The following is a 26,325-nucleotide window of genomic DNA, read 5'->3' as shown; positions in this document are numbered from 1 at the left end:
ATATATTCAGATTTGTGTTTTTACCTAACTTAGGAGTGTTTTTTTTTTGGATATTTATATGTTAGTCTCGGCTCATACTATACAATAACCAAGCTAAATTTCATCGACTGAGAAATTAATGCATGGGTCTCCATTAGAGATGGGTCGCGGGTATTTACCCAATTTACCCACCCAGGTAAATACCCGGTAAATACCCATCTACCCGGTATTTACCCGTATCTACCCAAATGGACGGGTAGATTCATTTCTTGATGCACATGTCGATTTGTGTTAAAGTGGAGATATAAACCGAGTTAATGGTTGTAATTATTGTGTGTCATTTAAAATGAAATGGTTTAGTGAAACCTGCAGTTGTTACTAAGGAATTTTTAGTGCAATATTGATAAATATTAAAAAAAGGCCGTCATAAGATTATTTTTTTAGATTTGAGTAAATTATCGTACTTATACGTTGATAATACACATTCCAACTTCGGTCAGCGTGGGGTGTTGTTGGGGGGAGGGGGGTAAAATAGAACTTTTTCATATTTCTTTAAATCTGTCATTAATATCGAAAAGTGTTGTATGTACAAACTAAAATAGACATAATTTTCTACAAAAAAGGTTATATACATTTTTGTCCTAAAACTAACTGTATTTGACTTATGAGCTTCCCAAGTTGTGATACTGCACAATTTTTTTTTATTATCATTCATAAGTAGTCTTTATTTTCATCTTTCTAATGTATATTAAAAGCGTTTTAAAACATTTCCGGAAGCCAGGGAATGCTTTTACACGATTTTCATAATTGTACTGATATATTAAAATCGAACTTCACCTCATAGCAACCTTTTCGTAATTAGTTTGAACATACATTTTATGTAACATTATAAAAAAATACGTAAATTAATCTTATTTAACCTCACATACCATTAAACTCATTAAATTTAGAAGAAAAACGAAAATACCCGCGTATTTACCCGCGGGTAGGTAAATATCGGGTATTTACCGGGTAAATACCCGCTTTCGGGTATTTACCCGGGTACTTACCCATCTCTAGTCTCCATACAACAACTTGCTTCATTTACTACACTATATACGATCTATGGCGTTGTTCATATTTCAACGTGTTTCTATTGTAACAGTTGAAAACTGTTTGTCGCTATCTGTCATTTTGACAATTCTGTTTATTAGAAAAAGACAAAATTTACAGAGGTAAGAATGCTAAGTTTTATATAATATATGAATAAGGGGGCTAGTATTTCTTCAATTTACACTTTTACATTTACTTAGCTCTACGTGAGTGAGATGAGACGAATGGAAATCAATCTTATGCAATATGCATATTCTTCATAGCGTCTTTGTTCTGCTGCACTGACCATTGCTCTAGTTGCGAATAGGCACACCATTTCTATTTTGATAAAAATGATGTAAAGTTGTAAACAAATGAGGGTTTTATTGATTGTATACTCGACAAATTAGTCGCGAGCGATTATTGAAAGATGAATAGGCTCGTTATCGATAAGTTTATTGTTCTCGATTAAAAATAAACGCCAAACAAAAGTAAAAATTGCGCAGCCGCGCGCGCAGCGGCGCCGGCTCACTCCACGCAGTCCTACCGACGAGGCCTAACGTGTGCTGAGTTACTTTCACGCTCGCATACAAAAAACCGCGGGTAACCTCTAGAAATCTTGCACATTTCAACGCGATAACGATAGTTTATAAAAAGTTATGATGTGTTCAAAAAACGGTTAACAAAATTTCGAACTTGGAACGTTTGGTAAAATTTACGAATATAGTGCGCGTGAGTTTTCCTCGGGCGTCTCGCTTCCTGCTACCCTTCTTTCCTCTTCTGACTTAGCTTTTCGAGTTCCTTTAACTTTTACCGACTGCGAAAGTTTACAATATTTGCATCAGTGCAGTGAAAACCAGTGTCAATAACCGAGTGAATAGTAAAGCGGTTGTACAGTTGAGTGTCGCTGGTATACTATGGGTATAATCTGGAGGTCCACAATGCCATTGTTGAGCACGCTGGCGGCCTTGGTGATCATCGTGCACTCCGCGGAGGAGGAGATGAACCGAGGGCACAGGAGGGACCTGCGCCCTAGAGCCGTGGACACGGCCAGTTATGAACAGGTAACTTTTATTACACACTTTTTAGCTTCGAAAAAAATTTGGCTGGGGATACTTAGAATCGACAACAGAACACGTTCCAACAGTTTTTAGAATTTTTTTCTGTTTGTCTGTTTATTTGACCGCGCATCACGTGAAAACGACTGAACGGATTTTGATGAAAATTTTACTAATCTGTCGAGAAAATCCCCGGCCAGGTTATAGGCTATAAAAATTTAACCCCTAAAAGGGGGAGGGGGGGTAGCCACAACACTCGATTGACTTAAGTTTGCCCCTGAATCTTATATGGCGCTACTTAGGAAGGAGCTTTTAACTTTGTGCTACCGCTAACTTTTTTCAACTACCTATGTGCTACCACTAAGTACCCTGGTAAACTAACAGAACGCGCTGAATTTAATACTTTGTAACATGAATAAGCCACCGAGGAAGGATTTTGCCAAATTAACTCTAAGTTTAGAAGAGGGGTATGGATATCAACAAATTTAATTGAATAGTTATGTTGATTTAATAATACAACAAAATTAAACGACAGTAAATTAACTGCTCCTCATTGCAGAGTGCCATCTTTTGGGGAACTGAGTAAACATTAAGTAATCAAGAAAACTAAAAAATCTTGCTTTCGGGCTTGCGGCCAGCCGATTTTTTCGACATAGGTTACCGATTTTATAGCGAATTTTGCTCTCTTGCACGCCAGATTTGTCGGCCAAGCCGAGTTGCTCCTTAGCCGCGATCCTGAGTCCTAACTGTCAAAGTGTTATAAGGGGCCCTGTGAAAGCCGAAAACTAAAAGCATCCTATCAAGTAGCGCTTTCGAGTGAAGCCAAAGAGCGAGCAGTAGAAGAGTCGTGATTACATGCATAGATTCGATTTCAAACCACTCTTTTGCAGTTCGGCGTTAGGTCTTATGCGAGGCCTTCGCCTTACGGCAAAGTTGATCTTCTGCCTTAATTACACTTGGGCGTGGATCCAAATCCAAGCTTTCCTCTTTCGCAGCTGGGCCTTCTGCCTTGCTCACACTTCGCCAATTCAATTCACTTGGTCAATTCCCGGCTCTGCTTTCTTGCATCTTTTCTGTATGAAAACAACCTCGCTGAGACCCTTAAATATCGAGCCCTATTCGAAGCTAGGCTGATAGAAACATGTCCCATCCCTTCTCTGTATGAAATCCTGGATTCGCGCTTGGTTAGGACTAAAAGTAAAAATGTACAACTGTCTATCAAATTGCGTTTTTTATATCGAAAAATTTTCGCGCTCGCTTCGCTCGCGTTTTCAATAACTTTCTAAGACATGATAAAGGTGGCATTCGGGTGGCGACTGCAGCAGCATTACTCTGTTGCAACGTTACTGCTGCGGCACTGTCAATTTTCGTGATAAAATGATGTGACTGATTTCCATACTAAAAGTAAAAATGTACCTACAACTGTCTATCAAATTGCGTTTTTATATCGAACAATTTTCGCGCGCGCTTCGCTCGCGTTTTCAATAAAATTCTAAGATACGATAAAGGTGACATTCGGGTGGCGACTGCAGCAGCATTAGGTACTCTGTTGCAACGTAACTGCTGCGGCACTGTCAATTTTCGTGATAAAATGATGTGACTGATTTCCATCTCGCTGTAATGCGGCAATGAACGTCACTCAATTTACCAAAAAAATTCAATGTAATCTTGATGACCCTAGGGAGAGGGGGCACCATGGTCTAGAAATGCTTAGGGCATCAAAGTATCTTAATCCCGCACTGGTCGTTTGCGGAGTCAAACGATTTGGGACTCGCATTTTATAATACGCATTAACATGCCTTCCCGAAAAAAATCGAATCATTCGCGAAAGCCTCGCAACGCATTGAGGTTACAAGGGGCACGTGGTCTTCCTCAGGATTTGTTAGACAATTTTCATAAAAGCATATTTTCCGAGTAGCGAATTTTCACATCGCATTTTATCACGATCGCAAATTTCATTAATCGTCTTTTTTAATGCAGCGATTTTTCATGTAGCGTTTTTCAATGCTCGTATATTTTACCAGTTGATCATTATATCACAAGCAAATATTTCCAGTACCTTTTTTTTTTCGAAACTTTAATTGGCATACTGATTTTTTTATTATTCGCGTTAATTTTTATTTGTGTAATTGGCGGTTCTAAGCAATAGCACTTTGGCCTCAGAAATGCGTGGTTAAAATATTTCAGGTTATTAATAGCGCTGGCGGTAGACCGAGAAATTCAGTAAAATGCTGCAAATGATATTAAAGGTATGAAAATCGGTACGATTGATCTTTAGAACATTAGAAACAATTTGACCCGAAGCACCAACAAATAAAAAAACGAGAGGAGTTATGACGTCATCTTTTTTTGTATGGAATTTAAAAAAATAGTTTAGAAACCTATCGTGTGTGGTAATAAACGAAAGGGCGAAATTGGTCTCTCACTTAAAGTTGCAGGTGTAAACTTATATACAATGGTGCAAACTTGTATTTTACCGGCGAGTAGGTACATGACTGAGACACGAGTAAGCGAAAGGAATACAAACCACCTGCGAAAAGAATGTTTTGAAAATAGAATCCTGAGCGTAGCGAGTGTTTTAACACACGCGACGTAAAATAATTATGCAATGGAGTGTAGCAGATAACTTTGCTGGATCACACATACATACGCGAATTATGCGATATCCTATGTAGAACCGCCAATTATACAAATAAAAATTAACGCGAATACTAAAAAATTCAGTATGGCAATTAAAGTTTCGAAAAAAATGGTACCTACTGGAAATATTTGTTGGTGATATAATGATCAACTGGTAAAATATACGAGCATTGAAAAACGCTACATGAAAAATCGCTGCATTAAAAAAGACGATTAATGAAATTTGCGATCGTGATAAAATGCGATGTGAAAATTCGCTACTCGGAAAATATGCTTTTGTTAAAATTGTCTAACAAATCCGTATACCTTAGGTACTGTGTCGTCCGATATACACCTACTACTCTGTCGTTTAAATCACGTGTAAAATTTGAATAAGGGCGAAAAAAACTATTGATTTTAGAGTGTAGTTTTATTTAGTGGTACCTAATTGTAAAATATTTTATCTGGACTACAGTCCTATTTGTCAACTTTACTTCAAGTTCCGCCTCCAGGGGAGAGGGAGAGAAATTGGGATTAGAAATTAGCCGCTTACTGACACAGACCGAATTCCACGCGGGCGAAGCCGCGGGCACACCTAGTAAATAATAACGTAAAACCGAAATTCAGTTCTACATGTCCTATCTACCGGTCCATGGAACTAATCGGTCATAATTATTTATGACAATGTATAACAATGATTAGTTAAATAATGACGACGTTGCATTGGCTGATTGACTAAACTAATAATAAAGTAATTCGTAGGGGAAATTTGTAGGTAGCATAGCGGAATCTCGATCGAGTAATCAAATGCAAATTAAAAATACATATTCATTATCTTCAAAATAAAGTTAATAAACCCTTTGAATTTACCCTTATAATTAATGGAGTAAAAAAACTTGGTAGAGATTGCCTCCTAAGGCCCAGCCATACAAAAAAAAAACAGAATTTTAAACCTATATCTATCTATCTATTTAATACCTTTAAACAAGACTCCTCCTCCCGAAGACCTGATCACCCTGAGCGACGAAGCCATAATGTGGCTGAATGGTCTTAGTGTAGACATCTGATTGTAGATATTTGTTTCTATTTTTAAAATATGTTTGCCATACGATTAAATAAAATACCTTTAAACGAGCAATTCTTGTTTATTTATTTATATATATAATATCTGGGAGACCGAGCTTTGCTCGGAAAACATATAATAACTCAAAAATGCACGTTTTCCCAGAGATAAGACCTAGCTAGATCGATTTATCGTCCCCAAAAACCCCCATATAGCAAATTTCATTGAAATCGTTAGAGCCATTTCCGAGATCCCCGAAATATATATACATATAAATAAATAAATAAACAAGAATTGCTCATTTAAAGGTAGTAGATAGATAGATAGATTTTGTAGATCTCGGAAACGGCTAATAATTTCGATTAAATTTGCTATATGGGGGTTTTCGGGCGCGATAAATCGATCTAGCTAGGTCTTATCTCTGGGAAAACGTGCATTTTTGAGTTTTTATATATTTTCCGAGCAAAGCTCGGTCTCCCAGATATTTGTATGAAATAGAGTTAATTTTGCTTTGTTTGAAAATAGAACGAAACAATACAAATGCAACTCTATTCCGATTGAACATGATTTAAAGTTGATCGACTTAATAATGTAAGTAGTAGTAGTAATAAGGTAGAAGTGAGCCTTACGAGGCTAAAGACGGACAGACTAATTAACTACACCTTTTACTAAACTCACTAATTTTACACGACCTCTTTCTAATTTCAGTTAAATAGTTCCGTATTTTAGTTCCTCACACTTAACGTGTTTAATGCTTTAGTATTAACTTTTTTACGTGCTAAATCATAATTTTAGCGGGTCTATCGCGAATTTATTTTGTATACATTTACTTCCGTCGTTTCTTTTTAACTTATTTATAAAGTGTTACTTTGCGCATGTCATTTTTAATTAAATGAATAATCACCGAAATAAATGCGACGTATTTCGCGGGTTAGCGGCGATATATTTTTTTTTTTTTTACCACTGTTCAATGGCCCGTTTCCGGTCATATAACACATGTTATTAGTAGGTAATTAATATATTGGGCATACTAGTATTGCATGTAAACAATGCATTGTATTCTACAAATTGATAATATCTAGGAAGGACTTGAAATTAAATCTATTATTGAACGAGCGGAGTAAATGTCTCCGTTTCAGCCTGTACGAAAATGCTTTAGTATGTAAATTTTTAGAGAAAACTAGGCAATGATATACGTAATTATATAGACAAATACAAACTTAGAATACTTAGATATAGATAAGATAACTATCATTCGTAAATCAGGAAAAAATATTCATGATAAACACACAAACTAAATAAAATGCCCTTACCATGATCCGAACCTGGAACCTCCCGCTTAGTAGGCAGGGACCGACCAGTCTAAGAGGTCGTTGTTGATCCAAATCTTAAAAGCTATTATATTTATCACAAAATGACAACTGTTAATAAATTGTTGAAAACAAGATTGTTACGTTATTGCTCAAATATACTTAATAAACGTCAAGTTTAATATTTAATCAGTAACATTAACTTTCTTTTAATACCAAAACCAGTTTTTGATGCGACATTAAATTATGTAAAATACACGTGACGGATCTTAAATTCAAAGAAGGCTCGTGATATTTGACTACCGAACTTTTTTTGACGATGTAAACAATACAGTAGTAAACTGAAATAAATGTCATATACCTACTAAGAAAAAGTGACCAAGGCCTCCAGTGGTTCAGGCTGGAAACAAACCAGTGTCCTCTGCTATCGCGGCAGGTGCCTATATAAGCCATTCGGCCACCGGGCTATGTGGCCATACCGATGTCGGCATTGGTCGAATTTTTCCAAGTATATACACTTCTTACTGAAGGTTTATGGCGCCCGCTGGCCATCACTAAGTTAGAACAGTATGGTTCGACCTTCTAACTGGATCATCTCAGGAATACAGTAGTAATCACAACATAACGTCAGCATGAAAATAGGGACCACGTTTTAAGAAATAATGACTGACATGGCTGTTCATGTGTTCACTATTCTCTTATGACATTTACATTGGGTGGAAATTGGTCATATTTACACTGATTTTGAAACAAGAATTGGCACTCCTGAGGATATACCTAGGTGGAGATGGGTACTAAGAAATCTTCAAGTGGAGTATCTTCAAGAGTGCAACTTTTATTGTTTTGTGAACTTTTCATTATTTTCTGGTAAATCTTACTCGTCGAGAGACCTCGAGACTGGTCGAGAACGAGTGTGTACAGTCGACGTCAAAGATATGTTTACACTTTTGCACCGTATTCCCTTGTAATAAGGCGAATAATGTAAATATATTTTGACGTCGACCGTACATGCTGCTCCCTTCTCGTCTCGCTCTTCATTGTTACGTCTCGCGCTTCACCGATTGGATCGAAGCGGTGCCGAGACTCTCGGCGAGAGGCTCTCGACGAGTGTGTACAGCCGACATACACAAACTACAACAACAACACTACAACAAACAACCCCTACCTACCTACCTACCTACCTACCTACCACTTGCTTGCTTGCTTTGCTTGCTTGTTTCAGTACCTAGTGGTACTGAAACAAGCATTCATAATGCACCTATTCGTGCCAAAATCAATTGTTTGGGTAACGAGTGTGTGCATTATTGATGCGTGGCTATTCGGCAAGCTAGGTAACAATGAAAGTTTACTTTTCGTCTACATCGTTCATTTGTACACACAAGCTAAGCACTCATAACAACACGCGTTTGATTAGATAATCACGAAACTGAGTATTCCTTGGAATGTCTTATTTGATCTGCATTTTTTAGGGTTCCGTACCCAAAGGGTAAAAACGGGACCCTATTACTAAGGCTCCGCTGTCCGTCCGTCCGTCCGTCCGTCTGTCACCAGGCTGTATCTCATGGACCGTGATAGCTAGGCCGTTGAAATTTTCACAGATGATGTATTTCTGTTGCCGCTATAACAACAAATACTAAAAAGTATGGAACCCTAGGTGGGCGAGTCCGACTCGCACTTGTCCGGTTTTTTTTGTTATTATGTTTATGTCCCATCGGCCTAAAGACAAGTTTTTTTTAAGAAGTGGAACACGTTCTACTTACATACAAAGTAGATGGCAAATATGGAAAAGCAACAAAAAATGCACGGTCAATCTATGTACCGTCAGCTGCAGAGATAGTTCACTTGACCTCCCCTGCATAGACTATTTGACTGTATGTACATACATTCAATAAAGTACAAGGGAAGGGACATGTCAAAGCGGGACTAAATTAGATAGATCTACTCAATCCATTGTACACCCAGCTGCAATAGTGCATTCCCACTATATGAATTTATTTTTTTGCTGTACCTCTTGATTTGTTTTTTGTAAGTTGTATTAAAAATTGGATTAAGAAAAAGCAACTTGCTTGTCGCCAAATATTAGGCACTTTCTTTATTTAACTTAAGTGTAACAACATGTGTGACTTCGACTAATGTGTTAAACATTTCATTGTAAACGCTTCAAGATTAGAAAAATACCTATGCTAAACTGACTTTCGTTCTTCTTCACAGCAGTAATGACCGTATGACTTGTATGAGACGTACTCTTCTAGCCATTGAACTAGTAATTAATTACTCAATTAACTTTCTCTTGCCCATAACATTATTTAGTTAAAAAAATAAAATGTAAAGTGAGAACAAAAATAGTATATTTTTGTCTTCACCTACACATGCTGTAAAACATTTCTTTAAAAAAAAATGTTTGGAAAACCATTCTTGTTCGAGGTGAAGGTTAGAATCGCAACCAACCATTACTGCCTTTAAAGTCATTATCATTATCACAACACCTGTTTCTAAGTTATCAAACCTCGTTATGGTTATATAACCATAATAGTTCAATGTTACGTAAGTTTGTAGCAAATTGATGAGAGCGTTGAGTTCCGGACCACAGAGTTTTGGGGCCTTAGCTAACTTGGCATAACTAGCATTTGAAATTAAAGATAAATGGCATTCGCATAGTAAATTATGGCTCTATTGATTACAAATTAATATGTAACATTAAAATATTCTTGATTGTACAATAATATAATAGAACAGTATATATCACAAACTACTATGATCTTACTACTTAAGACTATTCGTTATTTGTAATTTACAAAAATTACGTTTTACTTTTTATTAGGGTTAAGTAAGTGTACCGTTAGCTAACTTGAGCCGTTAGTAGAGATTAGGTAATCTTACCTAGATACAGGTAAAACTTAATTATGCTGCCGCCATCTTTAAAAACCTTTGGCAGTTGCCAACCCCATTAAAAATTTGTTCACAGATGAATGAAATAGTAGTTTTCATTTTAGTTTTGGCTTTCTCTTCAATTTGTGTCGTATTTTCAAAAACTTAAGGTCCAAACTGGAAGACACCAACTTATCAGTTATCACGTAAGTCCTGTGTACGCATCACGCATTAAAAACCGGATAGAAAGATGAAAAGCAAGGAAGCGGTCAGACTCTCATGTAAACTGGTTTGCCTAGAAATCATGGGAGGAGCCGGGTAAGTGGAGCGTTCGAACATCTATCTTACAATTAGTGCACCGTGCTATTACATAGTGCATTGACGCCGATTATAGACGGATTTTACTTGATGAACTGTCATCAACCTACAATCATTAAGCTACAATACGTATACGAGTTAAGTGTTACACGAAACCAAGGTGTGTACCTATAGGTGGGCGTAAACAGCCGACGAATTTAAATAATTTAATCCAGGCGGTATTAAATTTTGGCATCATCAAATATGATTATTATTGGAAGGAAGTAAATAAATTACGTTCAACCCATCCATTTACAAGTTCGCCTTTGTACTGCCTATCTAGTGCCATATTTGTGTTTTGTGTTTTGTGTAATAAAGAGTTTATACATACATAGATACATATATTCTAAATGAACCAATAAGATTGAGATTAAGTATGTGCGACAAATGGTACAAGTCCTACAAGTAACAATAAAATAAATCTGGTAACACGATTTACCATTACAACCATACAAGTAGCTTTTATTTACCTTGAATTAAAATTTCAGCAATAATTGGCAATGTAGAGCGCATAACAAAGTCAAGCACAATGAACTCAATTCCTGCCTATCAATTCACAAAAATATGTGCTCGACTATGACCATCGCTAGTGTATTATGACCCCTCATTTGTACCATCGTCGATACTGTTAAGCCAGGAAATTTAAGCAAAAAAAACTTGTGATGGAAGAAGTGGCCATTGCGCGGGTCCCAATTACCTACTCTGATGTTTCTTTTTCAAATTTTGCTATCAGATCGGTCAGAAATATCACTTGGGTTTGGTTTGGGTTGCAGTCTAGTTTCGATGTGAATTTTTATGGCTTATACCCACCCTATACCCTTACTTATACCCCTAAAATCTTATAACAAAAACTAAAATTTTTCGTTAGCCCCCTAAGCCCCCTCTTAACAGATTATTCGTAAACCATATTACAATGGTAAGGTATATCAATGTCCAGTGAAGTATGTTGCTGTCAGTAAAAATCCTGCAAAACCGGTATTGGCACTTATACTGGTTTTTCAGCAAAGTGGTTGGTAGAATTTGTGAAATACAACAAAATGCTACTCTTGAGGTCCACTGAATTCGGCGCGGGCACCGCGAAATATATGCATAATTAAAAGATCCGTACGGTAAATCATTTCAGTGGTTTATGCAGTTTTAAACTTTATTTATTTATAAAGCATATCCCTGCTTAAAAATATTGCTGTGCAAATTCTAAGCCTTTTAAAAATAATAAAATGCTGCTGAGTTAATCTGTAGGTATCTCATTATAAGAATTAAGAATCATTACTTACTGAGGTGTATTACGGCTACATTTACGATCGCCTTTTTTGTATTAGAACATATATTTTGTTGGGAAGTATCATGCAAATAAGGTACCTGCGCCAAAGAAGGCACATCATTGTTTTTTTCTTATGTTTAATATGAATTTACAGTTTTAGCGAACATGAACGCAAAATTTGAACCCATTCACAGTTATTATAGTTACAAGCATGAAATGTTCAAAGTAGGCAAAAAAAATCTATTACTTAGTCTACTCTTTTAACTTAAATCCCCGCAAATGACGCCTGAAACCGCTTATTGAATCCGAAACCACATCGCACGATTCGCACGAGATGACCTTTTTGCATAAGTCATAGCGGTCATAGATCCACCGGTCAGACCGGTCGGCTTTCGACTTTCCTCCGCGTTATGCCATGTTTTGTAACAGCTTTCTTGGCGATGAGATAACTGAATTATGTCTGACATGCGTGGAGTAATCGCCAGTTAATTGCTTGCTTGCTTGGACACTTAGAGAGTTATGTTAGGCACGAAATTATAGTTGACAAGTTGGTGTGATTGGACTACTAATATGCTTTGGAAAATTATGTCATGTCATGTGTGAAAGCTTTGTAAGAAGTACGCGGATATCTATAGATGTAAATGCTAGATGGTTATAGATACTAATGTGCCGTTCGGAAACCTTCCAAAATTGAGAACTTTCCACATTTAAAAATATCGGAAACTTCTCATATTTTTGTATGGTGATCGAAATTTTCCGTTTGCAAAAGAACGTTTTCTTCATTTCCTATTAAATTTTCTTGAAATTTCGATATTTCCAACTTTTCTACTATTAGCACATCTGTAGCTGTAGCTTGTATAGTAGTTGTTGTTGTTGTATTGTAGTTATCTTGCATCCGACGTACTTGTACAAATCTAAATTACTTACTTACTCATTCATTAAGTTCTTATTCTCATCTCTTTAATTATCGCATTGATGCGATCGCTTTTACCAGCATCACCTGCTAAGCCATTAAACTTTACTTCCATGCTTACTTTTAACCCCAATTTTACCTCCTTAGGGGAATTTCAAAGTAAAACATTGATGGCAAGTTTATAGAAGTGTATAAAAGCGTAATAGTAGCAGGCGTGGCTCACTCCGCGATTTCGTCTCGTCGCTACAAGTTCATGCGGCCCACACCAATTTTGGTGTCTAGCAGTAGTAGTTGCCGTGCACCGCTACGGCACGGATGCCGCTCGCGCTTGCGCCACCTTGCGGTCATATCTGTCTAATAGACGCGTTTTGTTAGAGAGAGAACCTTCTGTACCTAGTACTATGATTTATTCTGTAATAGTAAGTAGTTGTACCATGGCGTCTCTCTCGTTAATGTGTATAGAAACTGAACAAGCAACGCAACGATCACAGATCAATGTACAGTCGCCATCAGATATATCGGAGCAGCCAAGGTGTTCACAATATCTCAACACGCATTTCAACGCCCTGACAATAGAGGCGTGTTCAGATATTTGTGAGCGCCTTAGCTGTACCGATATATCTGATGGCGACTGTACACATCGTTTAGATTATCATTAGTCGATAACTCATCGATTACAATGGGATCGATGATGAACGGCCGACTGAGTAGAGGAGCATTATCTATGGTACATTACCTGCGATATCGCTGGCCCAATATTACAGGGTTCTATGTTTCACTTTTATCGAACTGAAATTTGAACATTGTCATAATGACATTAAGTCGAATTTCAACTATCTTGAAAATGTAACATAGAACCCTGTAATATTGGGCCAGCGATATATCGTAGCCAAGAACATTACGCTTAATGCTCCAGAGGTTTTATCGTCGAGACGGAACCGGCGTTATCTTTAGAATTACTTAAACTGATTGTTGTTTAACGATTGAGATATTCAACGTTATAAATACAAACAAATTAATGCATGGTAACTTTAAAATTTAACATGGTACCTACATACCTATTTTTATTTTTACCTACAGCACAAATTACTCTACTATAATAAAGTGTCTACTTACACTAAAATCAAAGAAAATAGCCAAGATAAACGAATTAATCAAAAAAAAAATCAAACCTTTTAATTAAACTAAGTAACCGTATAAGGTCAGAAACGTTAGTTAATAAGTATTATAAATTCTGAATGATATATATAGCTCTAATCTCTCTCTCTAATCCAAATATTCTTATGAAATATTTATTCCCTAGTTTTCTTCTGTACGCGTCTTCGTCTGCGTGGAATGATAATGATTGATATAAACTAACCTATGTCCTTCCCCGGGCCTAAAACTATTTCCATAACAAATTTCATCTAAAGCGGTTCAGCGGTTTAAGAGTGAAGAGGGAACAAACAGACTTACTATCGCATTTATAATATTAGTATGGATAAATCTACAACACATTTGTAGAAAGCGCAACACGTGGAAGCAGTCAGCCAATAATGGAACGTTGTTAAGCTAACCATATATATCTTACAAGAATCGACATTGCCTAGTCAGCTCACTGGTTACTTTCTCATTTATAAACAAACATAAATACTCTTAAATTATTTCCTATTCCTTACTTACTCGTATATGTCGTTGTTGTACTACCTAGTTATTTAATTAACATAGGTACTTAATCTTTTCGCGGCTCTTTTCGGGATAAACATTTAATAAATAAATAAATATTATAGGACAATTTTACACAGATCGACCTAGTCCCACAGTACTGTGTATTTTACTTCACGATGCTATATTATAATAGCTATATTATAGTAGTCCAACAAATTGAACAATCTCGAGTTTCGTCTTAATTATATAATAATAATAATAAAAGCCTTTATTAACAATCTTACTTACATACATATTTCAAGTACCTATTATTATGTTTACATGTTTATTTTAAATTATTTGTTCTTTTATCTTTTGGCACCGGTTAATTTAGTTTCTGTAGAATGTCTTGCTTTGCAGCATAGGCCTCCCCAAGATTTCTCCATGCCAGTCGGTCTTTTGCTATTCTCATCCATGTTGTTCCTGCTATTTTCTTTATGTCGTTCTCCCATCTACAGTATTGACCTCTTGTTTCCTCTTATTGTACTTTGGACACCAATCCATCACATCTTTGGCCCATTTGTCTTTGTTTGTTCTTATAATATGGCCTGCCCAGTTCCATTTCAATTTTTTGATGCAGTGTTTTATATCAGTACTGATATTCGTCTTAATTATATGAGTCTGAATAACACAGTAGAGTCTTAAAGCAGAGGACTCAAAGGACTCGAGTGTCAACCTACACTACATGCATCGCAACTTTAGGTACTTATTCCAAATTTTATCATGCGAAGGCCTCTTATAGCTACGAGTTAAGTATAAATAAAACGGTATTTGCTTACAAACTAAAACCACATTCACTGTCAATGAGCATGCTAACTCTATCTACCTAATTACGCCATAATCAATGTGTTTTTGCCGACTATTCTGCACCATTGTCGTACCTTCACACGACTCGCATTTTTTCGACCATTAGCACACAATGAGATATATGGAGCATACATCTAAACGCTTTACGTAACACGTTTTCACTTACGAAATACCTAGTATGAGAAAAAGTAATGGTACATTAACATGACGTAGGTATGGTGTAATTAAAAAAACAATCTTAAAATTAGCAACATATAGTTCACATTCTAACTAACTATCTATGTAAAGATGAGGCATGAGCCGTAGGAGAATTCGAAATCGACTTGGTGCGAAAATTCGAGGTGTCATGTGAAATAGTATACGTAATATTACTTTTTTGCTAATGGAAACCGTGATAGATAGTTTTACACTATGTTACGATAGCCAGTGTAAACTGTTGATAACTTGAAATTAAAGAAACAACACCGGTTGCTAATGCAACAGAAACCATTTAATCGAAATAGGTATTTACCTGCAGGCGTATTATGGGTGGTTTTATCCACGTGATAAAAGAACTGTCACTTTTTAACACGGCGCGATAGAAAGCGACGGACACCGTTGTATCACGCTGTCACGTGGACAAGAACGACCATCATATCCGTTTAGGACTAGTAGATGGTCTAGGTAATGACCGCCAAAATGTTTACACGAGTAACATTCATTAAGAATCACACGAATCCGTAACTCTTAATGCACGAGAATACTTATTAAATTCATTGTAAAAAAAAGGACAGTGGCTACCTGCTTATCGTATGGTTTCATCATCATCATCATCATCAGCCTACTCTTGTCCACTGCTGGACATAGGCCTCTCCTATTGTACGCCATTGAGCACGATTTGCGGCAACTCTGATCCAGTTCTTACCAGCCGCCTTGTGAAGGTCGTATGGTTTCAATTTATTTAAATTAATATTTTGAAATATATATGTATATTTCGATACAAAAACTACTTACCTGTACAACTTACTATGAACTAGTCAGGTAATATAACACGAGGGTTTATTTAAGCGTAGTCTGTCAAGCTGAGGTTCGTTAATGGCAGATTTTGATGCTGAGCGGGTGTCTCTACGGTTGATTTTTATGCAAGATAGTATGCAATATATAGTAGACTCGTAAGCGTAAAGTACATTCCTAACCGTAGCATGAATAATAATCTAAGTAAAAAAACTGGATACAAATTGTCAACTGGGTATTTCCCACTTCTGTGTCCCATTTTACAGTTATTCAATGTTATTAGGAAAACGATTGGGTGGAAGCATCCACCTGACAAGTTTCTTCCTCTTCTAATTTCTTTCTTACCTACCTACACATAAGCATGCCAAGATTGATGCTTTCTTTTTAATGGCACTATACTTTTAAAATTTCTTAGGGAAATTAACCGGATTAATAAAGATAAGGCAAAAGAATTAATAAAACCATATTTTTAATTTCAGCCTTGGAAGGCGATAGACCACCCACCACCCCAACCACCAGAAACAGTGCACCAGCCAACCCGCCCTGATGGCTGGATCGAGTCTCTCGAGTTCTTAAGGTCGGTAGAAGAGGTGCCGCCACGGCGAAGACCTGTTCGGAAACGGAAACGCCGGCCGCTGCCTTATCCAGACACGGAACCGCTCGAAAGACACCAAGAAAACATACAAGCCGCGCTTACAGAGTTCCACGACCAAACAATTGATGCCCCGAAGAGAAGACGCAAAAGACCAGCTCACATTAACTCCCACTTCACAGAACAACCAGCACTAGCCGGCGATAAACCGCTACGAAGACGGGGTTTAAGAAAGAAACGTCCTGATTACGATGGACAGTTAGCTGAACCCAATCAAGATGATTTTGACTTTGAGACAGTCGATACCAAACTCGATCATCCTCAATCATTTCCTAAATATAAGCAATTCGATTACGACTATTTAAACACAGAACATGATACGGAGATCCCCCAAGCAAAGATACGATTAGAAACTGATGTGAATGATCGACCTTACGAATATGATAATAAATATGAAACATATTATAATAGACCAAACGGTTCTGAAGAAAAAAACCAATATAGTAATGGAGCATCAGAATCTGAATCTATGTCATCAGTCGAACATAATCTTGATATACATACAAAAAGAACAGAAGAAGCTGCAAAGGAAGAACCAAGAGCACAGAGTACAGAAAATGCTACATCCAATCCAGAAAAGAATTCAGGCATTACGATAAACAGACCAAAGGTAAGATGAATTTATTTTGTGATGTATATCGATTATGGTGCATATTTAATAGTACGGGAGCCCAAGAGGGGATTTTTGTAGTTACTCGAGCGCGTCAGATTAAGATATGAGTGATATCTTGCTACCCCGTGTAGTCTACCTTTACCCCTTTTAGCCGTCTATGTTGAGCCATTGGTTGGTGGGGGGTTCAACAAATTGCTAAACAGATTGTGGATTTAGTCATATTAGTCCAAAATAACGCTATAATTGTACTATTACTAAATCTGTTAATTATTTGTACGCATTTCATTAATCTGACGGTTACAATGTAAAAATTAGGCGTGTTCGTCCGATTAAGAAAATGCCTACAAATAAGTGTTATATTAAGTTATAGAAAAAATATAGCACTAACTTGGACAAAAACGACCACATCCACAAACTGCTTAACGACTTTTTAACCCTCCACCAATCTCCCGAAATAAAATAAAAAATTACAGACGCTTTCCTGCTCGCTGGAAAAAAAACTTTCTATAAGTTTTTTTTCTTCTTATCATCTAATATTATTTCAATAGGTATATACGTACGCTCGAGTAACTACACATTTAGCATCGTCGGCACCCCAGCTATAAGTTAAATGCGACAAGTCAAACAAATACAGAGCAAACTAAAACGTTCTTACTTAATCTAGTCATTTTAAGCAATAACTAAATACAAAATAAATCAGTCAGTCTTAAAATAGTCTAGCCTGTCTAGCGCTGTGGGAAAATAAGGTTTGATGGATGTTCCGAATAAGGTCGATAAAAGGCATCAAAGCAAGTTGTTTTTAGGAGCAACCAGACCCTCCGGAAGGGACCTTATAGCCCCAAAGTAGGTTTTTGTAGGAAATATATAAAAAATAATGTTGTAACACGGACATTATATTTTATCTAGCAAACAATGGAAAACTATGACATATCAATGACATTTCGAATATCGATCGTCCGAGATAGAACTTGCGTTTATAAACTTATACGAGACTTATACTAAACGATAATCAATATGTTAATCAACCCTAAGGCAAGTGTACACGCTCGCAGGGCCTTACCAGACAAAAATAAATCATTGACTATCTCCAAAATGGAGTTAATTAGAATACCGGTTTCTGTGAGAAAGTTACTTAATTTAAGTTCAGGAATGCATCCTTGAAATTAACGGATTAAAAAAAACACGGCGTAGACTAATTATCTATATCTTTTCATTTTAGGGTCACAAATTGAAGTTAGGTATTATAATTAATGGCACAGAACACAGTCATCTTCCTTTGCTAATACCATTAGAGGAAATTTATAATCACTTAGAGGATTTATTTGTTACACAAACAACCAACGGTAATATAAATAGTGTATTTAACACAGACCCCACAAGCAAACAAACTACCAAAATGAGTTTAACAACACAGTTGCCCAAAGTTTCTGTGTCTGACGTTACGTCTACGCTGTGGAAAGTGGAAGACTTTAACTATGGTGGCAAAGACAAATCACCACAGAACGTTATAGAAGAAGACAGTGTTTTGAAAAATATCACAGAAAATACAAGTAATGTAACAAATAATATAAGCTTATTCAATACAGATAAAGAAATATACAATATGAGTTTGGTGAAACCGCTGCAAAATCCTTTTAATTTACAAGATATTTTGGAAAATGATATAGAGCAAGATGAAGGTTTAAGTTACGGTGACAAATTGGCACATGAAGTTATTGCAGGAGGCGGTCTTTTGAAGTCACAATTTTGGTCCGGAAAACCCAATATTCACCATCGCCCTAAAGAACCAAAAATCTTTAATTTGCCAATGCCGATAGTAAAAGCTTTTCTTCCTTACTATATTCGGAACCAGAATACACCGCCAACAGAAAAAAGTAATTATTCAACGAAAAAAGTTATAACAAGTAAAGGCTTCTCGAATAGCAAGTACAGCAACACAGACAGAATCATTCCTCTAGTAAATAATCTAGACTTGAAGAGCAACAAAAATACAAATAACATACATTTATCAATACCGGCGGAAAAATTTCTTCTTGCTTACGGTGTTTCTAATAACGACGCTAAAAGGATAAATGATTTCACCCACGTCCAACACCCACAACAAAAAGGTATTCCTGCTTATAAATTCCCGGAACCTAACACAGGAAAATCTTATAGTTCAATTTATGTAGACCATGATGATAAAAAATTACACTACATTCTTTATCCAATATCGCCAAAAAAGTTTATAGCCATTTATTATCGTTTGAAAGACAATGACAATCCAACATCATCCAACGTGAACTTAGGCGTTCGCGATACAGAACTAAACATTTCTGTGCCAAAACTGGAAGAAGAAAAAGAAATAAACACCCATTCTGATGGAAAGGAAGATAGTGCATATATACCTGACAAAGAAACCGTTATATTACTAGATACATTAAGCAGAGCAAAACGGTTTCGCGATAAAACTGGTGTCATCAAGTATAGCAGAAAACCTTTAAATAAGAGATATTTTTCAAAGAAAATGATTAACACAAATAAATTGACTCGTACAGTAAATGTTCTCATCCCTGTTCTACCGCTAGACGAAAATTTTGAATTTGTAAGCATGCCAGAAGAATTTAAGGTTGTAATGTATATAAAAATGTCCATACTTACACAACTAATATAAACGTGAAACGATAAAATTTCATTAGCATTCATTCCATTCTTAAACATTTGTCTAACCCAATTTCCGTGTTACTCGATATGCGCTATTATTTTAATATCAGTAGCTATGGACTAATTTTTCCGTTCACTTCAAAGGAGCTTTTTCACGACAAATAAGAATACCTTACCTAGCATTCATCTTTGAGAAGCGTTTGATAATGCCTTGGAACGTAATATAAAAAATGTCGCGAATACTTGCCATAACATAATATATGTAGTGCTCTTGAAATTACTAGAGTGCTGAACTCATATACTCTTTGCTTACGATACGATCCAGTTGTCATCCAAATTACAATTAGGTACTTGACAATGTTCCATTAAATACAAGAAGCAGTGGACGCAGAATTGAACTTTTTTGTTTCATCACCAAACGTCGATGCGCGAGAATCAGTTTCGTCGTGGACAAATTTACATTGAGAACTAGTAAATTATAGAATACCTACACTCCTATCATCTGTCCAACTGTTCCCTTATAAATAAGATCTAGGTCTCTTAAACAAGCCTCTATGTTACTGTATCAACAACCTATTTACTTTTTTATGATATAGAAGGCAAACGAGCAGTCGCATTGCCTGATGGTAAGCGATTACCGTTGCCCATGGACACCTGCAAAACCATAAGGGATGTAAGTGCGTTGCCGGCCTTTAATATGGGAGTTGGGAGTACATTATTTTCTTGAAGGTTAAAGGAAGTTAAATTAATATTCATTTTTTTATTTAAAACCAGAGGGATTTAGCCTTTTCGTCGTTTTCTATCAGATGGAAAATGCAAAGTAATTATGAAAAACAGTCTAAAGAAATGTCTTCTCTCTCTTCCACCACTGCACTGATAAAGTTCCTGTGTAGGATTTTTGAAACTAATGCCCATGAGTATTAAAATTAGTTAACATACTGATACGAGTAACCTATGTAACTGTGGTGTAATACGTTATAATTTATTTAGTACTCAAATAACATTCTTATTTGATTGTATTTGTGTTCTAGACTAGAGTTAGACCAAGAGAAGTCTTCAACGATTTTGATAGCACAGCAATGCAGGTGTGATTTTAAACGTCAAACTTCTATGACATTACGACGTATAAATAACACTTGCACTGCGTGTCGTGCGTGTGCTATCAAAATCGTTGCAGACTTATCTTGGTCTAACTCTATTCTATTATAAAATGAAAAATATATTACAGGAAATGGAAGCGATTGGCCCGATTATGCTGAAACAAATTTTGAAGAGATCAAATGGATCTAGTTTGAGCGAATTGTTGCAACAACACAATTTGTCATTGACAGATTTGTTGCAAGGCAGAAATGAAGCAATTTCAGCACTAAATGATGGCGCTACATACGAGCCTCAACAGTCTACTGATATTTCGTTGGAAAGTAACTTGGAAAACAATGAAGAAGAAACCAAATATCCTACAAGAAGACAAACATCAAATGAAAAAATTGCACCGACAGAATCAAGTTCAGATGAAGATACAAAGGGACATAAAAGTAATGGAAATACTAAAAATGATGAACCAGTTGCTAATAAGGACGCAACTGAAACAAAAAATCAAGAATCAAAGCCAAGAATAAGTACCAAACGACGTTTTCCTACCGGTATTCGCAGAAAGCTAAGAATGAGGCCAACGTTAAATAGTACTCTTAAAGCTCAGTTAAGCAGAGATTTAATAGCCATAAGTACAAGAAAGTACTCTAATAATAACAAGAACGTTACTAAATCTAGAGAATGGAAAGATATAGTACCTATGATGCCTGACCGAAGTAACACTGATAATAATGAAGACAATAATGTCGAAGTTACAGAAATCGCGCCAACAACTACAGATGGTCCTGTTGATACAACGACATCTAGTTTGAAGATTTCTAATTCATCCTACTCACTTTCTGGCGAAAAAAACGTTAGCAACGTGAAGAATAACGAAGTTGAAACCATCGCAACAACTACCACAGAAGCAACAACAACAATTACCATAGAAGTTATGCCTGACGAAATAATGAGCGAAATCGAAAAACCAAAGAGTACACCAATCATGAGGCCTACTGCCAACAACTCTACACTCAGACGCCAAGCGTTCAACAACAGATTAAAACGAAAACGTCTCAAACAAAAAAGTTCTACAACAGAAAATCCGTCGGACGATTTGATGAGGAATTTCCTTGGAATGGCGAATTTGGTATCAGCTTCACAATTTATAGAAAGGACTCAGAAACCAAATACGACTCTCAAAATGGATAATACGGAGTTTGCGACGGAATTAGAAGATTTCCTGACAACAGAGACGCCGCCGGTAACTGTTGAAGGCGGAGTAAAATCTAATTCGAGATTTACGACTTCAACCACGCCTAGAATTCTTGCACATACAAGTAGTACAAGCACTACGGAACAAACAGCGAAATTTGAAATTCAGGAAATATTGAATGATAAAATGAGTAAGTAACACTTGCATTTTAAACTTTCTTTAGGTACTTACTTAAACCAGGCGTGTTGTACCCAATACTTTTAGCGGCACAACGTCGCAAACGGTGAAAAAGTGCCAAAAAGTCCAAATGTATTATTGTCCTATGCTAAAAAGTCTAGGTGTTAGCCCGGTCCGGCCCGGTCATATATTTTTTAATATTATTTATAATATTTCTTAAAGATAAATCAAAGTTTATTAATTTTAGTCTGCCAATATTTTTACGAGTAAGTGCAGAAATTCTGTATTGAATTTTAACGTCTCTAATGCACGAAAAACTGAACGAAACAAGTGATTGTCAATAATTTAATTTTCTTTTTTGTTTTCAGCCAAAGAAAGACTAGCAAAAATACTACGAGAGCGAAACATGACTCTAAACGAGTTAGTGAATCACAGAGAGCGGGGCTCAAGCCACGTGCACCTAGCCGACATTTTCCACAACGCCTCCAAAGAACCCAACCCTCCTGAACCATTCTTAACAAAATCTTCTATTGAACCTATATCGAAGGAAACGTATCCATTGCGCGCCATCTTAGAAGCCAACACTTACGAAACAACAACTAGATCCGTATCGTCGCAGGCAGAACAAAAGAATATACAAATTCCAGTGGTTATGAACTTTGGAAATAATGTCAATGAAAATGGAGAAAGCATGGGTATCATATCGTTATTCAACAAAATAGCTGAGAATGAAGAAACGATAGATAAAACTGAAATAAGAAAGGATTCAGACGGAACGCCGTATGTAAGCTCGATTATTAGTGTGAATGACACAAACGCTAACGATACAAATAGGGAAAGCAGAGCAATGGGAGACAGTGAAGATTGGAACGAACTACTGTCGTTTATGAAGGCGCACAACATTAGTACATTTGAGGAGGACTTACAGGTCCTGGACAAAGGTAAATAAATATAATACCCTTATATAATAATTAGTAAACCATTAGGCAATCTTGTCTGTTTAAAAAAAAATATTATAGGACATTGTTACACAGATTGACTAACTCCCACAGTAAGCTCAAGAAGGCTTGTGTTGTGGGTACTCAGACAACTATATATATATATATATATATATATATATATATATATATATATATATATATATAATATATAAATACATAGTAAACAACCATGACGCAGGAACAAATATCTGTGTCATCACACAAATAAATGCCCTTACTGGGATTCGAACCCAGGACCATCGGCTTCGCAGGCAGGGTCTACCCACTAGGCCAGACTAGGCCAGGTCGTCGTCAGGTTTCTTCCACTCTTTTACTTTTCACCACTTCACTTTTCACACTTACTCAAGTTTTAAACAAAATTCCAAACCAAAACCAAACAACTACTTTCATCTTTATTTACTTTACTACTTTCATGACAAATCCACAGAAGAAAATGTGATTAGCATGAATGCTCAAACGTCTTTTAAATAACAAAAGCTTTTTCACCTCAGCAGCTCGAACAAGGGTACTTTGCTACTTAAAAACAGTGAGCAAAATGCGATTTTGCTCACTGAGTCATTTTGTCTCACTGAGACAAAATGACATTCGAGTGACCTTTATAGTCAAATGTCATTTCAACATGCGGGGTCTAATACAAGTTCGATATACTTGGGTTCTATTATCTCTGTCCCTCTAGGTATGTTCTCACTGCTTAGGGTGAAAAATTTTGTGTACTACACGAGATCAAAGTTATTTACATCTCGTGCGCTTTTGAATCCCTTACTACGCTCAAGATTCTAAATTAGATTCACTCGCTACGCTCGTGAATCTATTATAGAATATTTCGCTTGCACGGGACTCAAAATAAGCACTCGAAGAAATATCAAACTTTGATCTCTTGTTGTACAAATAACTATTTTATAAGGGTGGAAACGATCGGGTGGAAACGTACGTTAATAATACCCTATTCGGAACCTTGAAACATACAGAAATGTGTAAGCTTAGAGTAATCACTCCACACATATAGATGACGACATTTTAATAAGTTTTAAGCGAGCTTTGCATAAACTTATTTGTAACAAAATTTAAGCTTTTACCTCCCTTTACCTCCCATACACTTTATTATAGTTATTATTTATCAAGGGGGAAGTAAGGACATTTCCTCGCTCCATTGACTGAACTTACTTATTTCTCAATGTTTAAAATGTACTTTGTATACTTAGATGTTTTATTATTTCAGGAAACAAGGAAAAGGAATCTCTAGAAAACTTGGATGAAGACGGTTCGATGATCTTAGAAGACCTTCGGAACCCCGAAAACTTCCAAAGTGGCGTAGCATCCGGTTCGGGCGAAAATGTAGAAATAAACATACAGGGGAAAAGAGAGAATTTATCAGAAAATCCAGGTATTCTTAATAAGTTACCAAACAATACAAGGTCTGTGGCTATTGCTACAGCCAGTATACTCGGTCTGGCTGCAATACTCTTCTTATTAACTTATATAGCGTTTAAATGGAAACAGCAAAGAAATAAGTTGAGAAAGAAGGAAAGCTTTTGCGATGGACCGATTCCTACGCCAGTTTTCGAGAACAGAAAGGGTAATAAAACTAACTGCAGTAGCCGAAGTATTAGTCCCATGATTTCTAATACTAATATTTATATGAGCACTTTAGACACTAATAGCGGGAAGGAGTCGCCTGACTATATGTGGAATTCTCTGAGAAAACCATTCCAGTAACGTTTTCTAATAAGCATAGACTGAAATTCTAAGATATGTTTTATAATGAACCATAATCTTACAGACGATGCTTAATATAGTTTTAAATTAAATAGTGAGTGACCTGATATTATTAGTAAGGGATATTGTATAACTCTTCAAATTAATTAAGATTGATTTTTTTAGGTTAGACTTGCACATGCATTTTTATTTTATAAGAATGTAGGATGTTCATGTCATGCACAAATTAGGTAAATGTTTGTGGTATCATAATTATAATACTAGTACCTACTATTTTAGACTGAGGACGGCTACATACATTCGAATTCCTTTCTAAAACTCCATACCCGATAATCACAAGAGCATAGTTGTAACCAATTTTAGTAAAATTATGTCAGAATTGCGCATCACACTATATATATAGCAGAAGCAAATATGTAGTCAAACAATGAGTATTAAAAATGCTGATATGAGGCGCCATTGCAGCCTGGCCAGAAGCCCTTAACTGTCGATTAATAATGCAAGATTAATTATTTATCTCCTTTTAATAATTCCACGCTATAGGAGCATTCCACGGCCTGTCCCGTACAAACGCATTTTATTTCCTGTGTTGCGACTTTTTTTTTCGGCATTTAAAGCAGGCGATTATTTTTCTGCGCATATTTTAGACCATTTGTCATAGAAAAGGAAACTCTTATACCTGCAAATCTTCAGAGAATTCGCGTTTGTACGGGACAAACGGTAGACAATTTGGAATGACACATGGAATGCTCCTATAGCATGCTCAGAATGGGCGCATGCCGTTGTAAAGTCAAGTGTAAAAATATGGGTGCACAAATCATACTGAAAAATATGTCCCATAGCTCTTATGTCTGCGAATGAAGAACTATGAGACATATTTTTGAGTAAGTTGTCTACATCCATATTTTTACACTTGACTTGCACACAAATACCTATAGGATAAATTTAATTTACAAAGTTTGTCATTGCAAATTTTATCGTTTATTCAGCCATTAAGGTTGAAATAGGAATTTTATTGTGAAAATTGAATGAATGTGGCTGCACTGAAGTAATAGGAATAATAATTTATTAGCTGTTTATAAAAAAAAACATGTTCTTAACTGCAAGAATAACTAACAAAAACGTTTTATCACCTATTTATTATTTATTACTTTTCAGTATTATGTGGCATGGTGCAATGTGGCATATAAGTTGTTTTTTGTTTTCTATTTTTGTATCTAAAATAAAACTGTAATAAAAAAGTAAAAACTA

General features: G+C 36.1%; 2 protein-coding genes across 2 annotated transcripts in view; one reads left to right on the top strand and one right to left on the bottom strand.

The window, feature by feature from the left end:
• The window catches only part of LOC134796731 (actin-histidine N-methyltransferase), a 72,094-nt gene that overhangs the window by 42,824 nt on the left and 2,945 nt on the right, over window positions 1-26,325 (bottom strand). The window lies entirely within an intron of this gene.
• On the top strand, window positions 1,480-26,325 carry LOC134796691 (putative uncharacterized protein DDB_G0292292). The gene is made up of 5 exons (XM_063768861.1): window positions 1,480-2,114; window positions 16,465-17,247; window positions 21,122-22,370; window positions 22,726-23,298; window positions 24,578-26,325. The coding sequence occupies exons 1-5, from the start codon at window positions 1,968-1,970 to the stop codon at window positions 25,072-25,074; spliced, it is 3,249 nt and encodes a 1,082-aa protein (XP_063624931.1). The 5' UTR covers window positions 1,480-1,967; the 3' UTR covers window positions 25,075-26,325.

Source organism: Cydia splendana, chromosome 14 (assembly GCF_910591565.1).
Source record: "Cydia splendana chromosome 14, ilCydSple1.2, whole genome shotgun sequence".
NCBI lineage: Eukaryota > Metazoa > Arthropoda > Insecta > Lepidoptera > Tortricidae > Cydia > Cydia splendana.
Note: the sequence above shows the minus strand (reverse complement) of the source record. Positions and strands in the feature narration are given on the sequence as shown.

Coding starts and splice junctions, on each gene's coding strand:
- LOC134796691 (XM_063768861.1), top strand. CDS start 1,968: ATGGGTATAATCTGGAGGTCCACAATGCCATTGTTGAGCACGCTGGCG. Junction 22,371..22,725: donor AATATTGAATGATAAAATGA/GTAAGTAACACT, acceptor TTTTGTTTTCAG/CCAAAGAAAGACTAGCAAAA. Junction 23,299..24,577: donor CTTACAGGTCCTGGACAAAG/GTAAATAAATAT, acceptor TTATTATTTCAG/GAAACAAGGAAAAGGAATCT.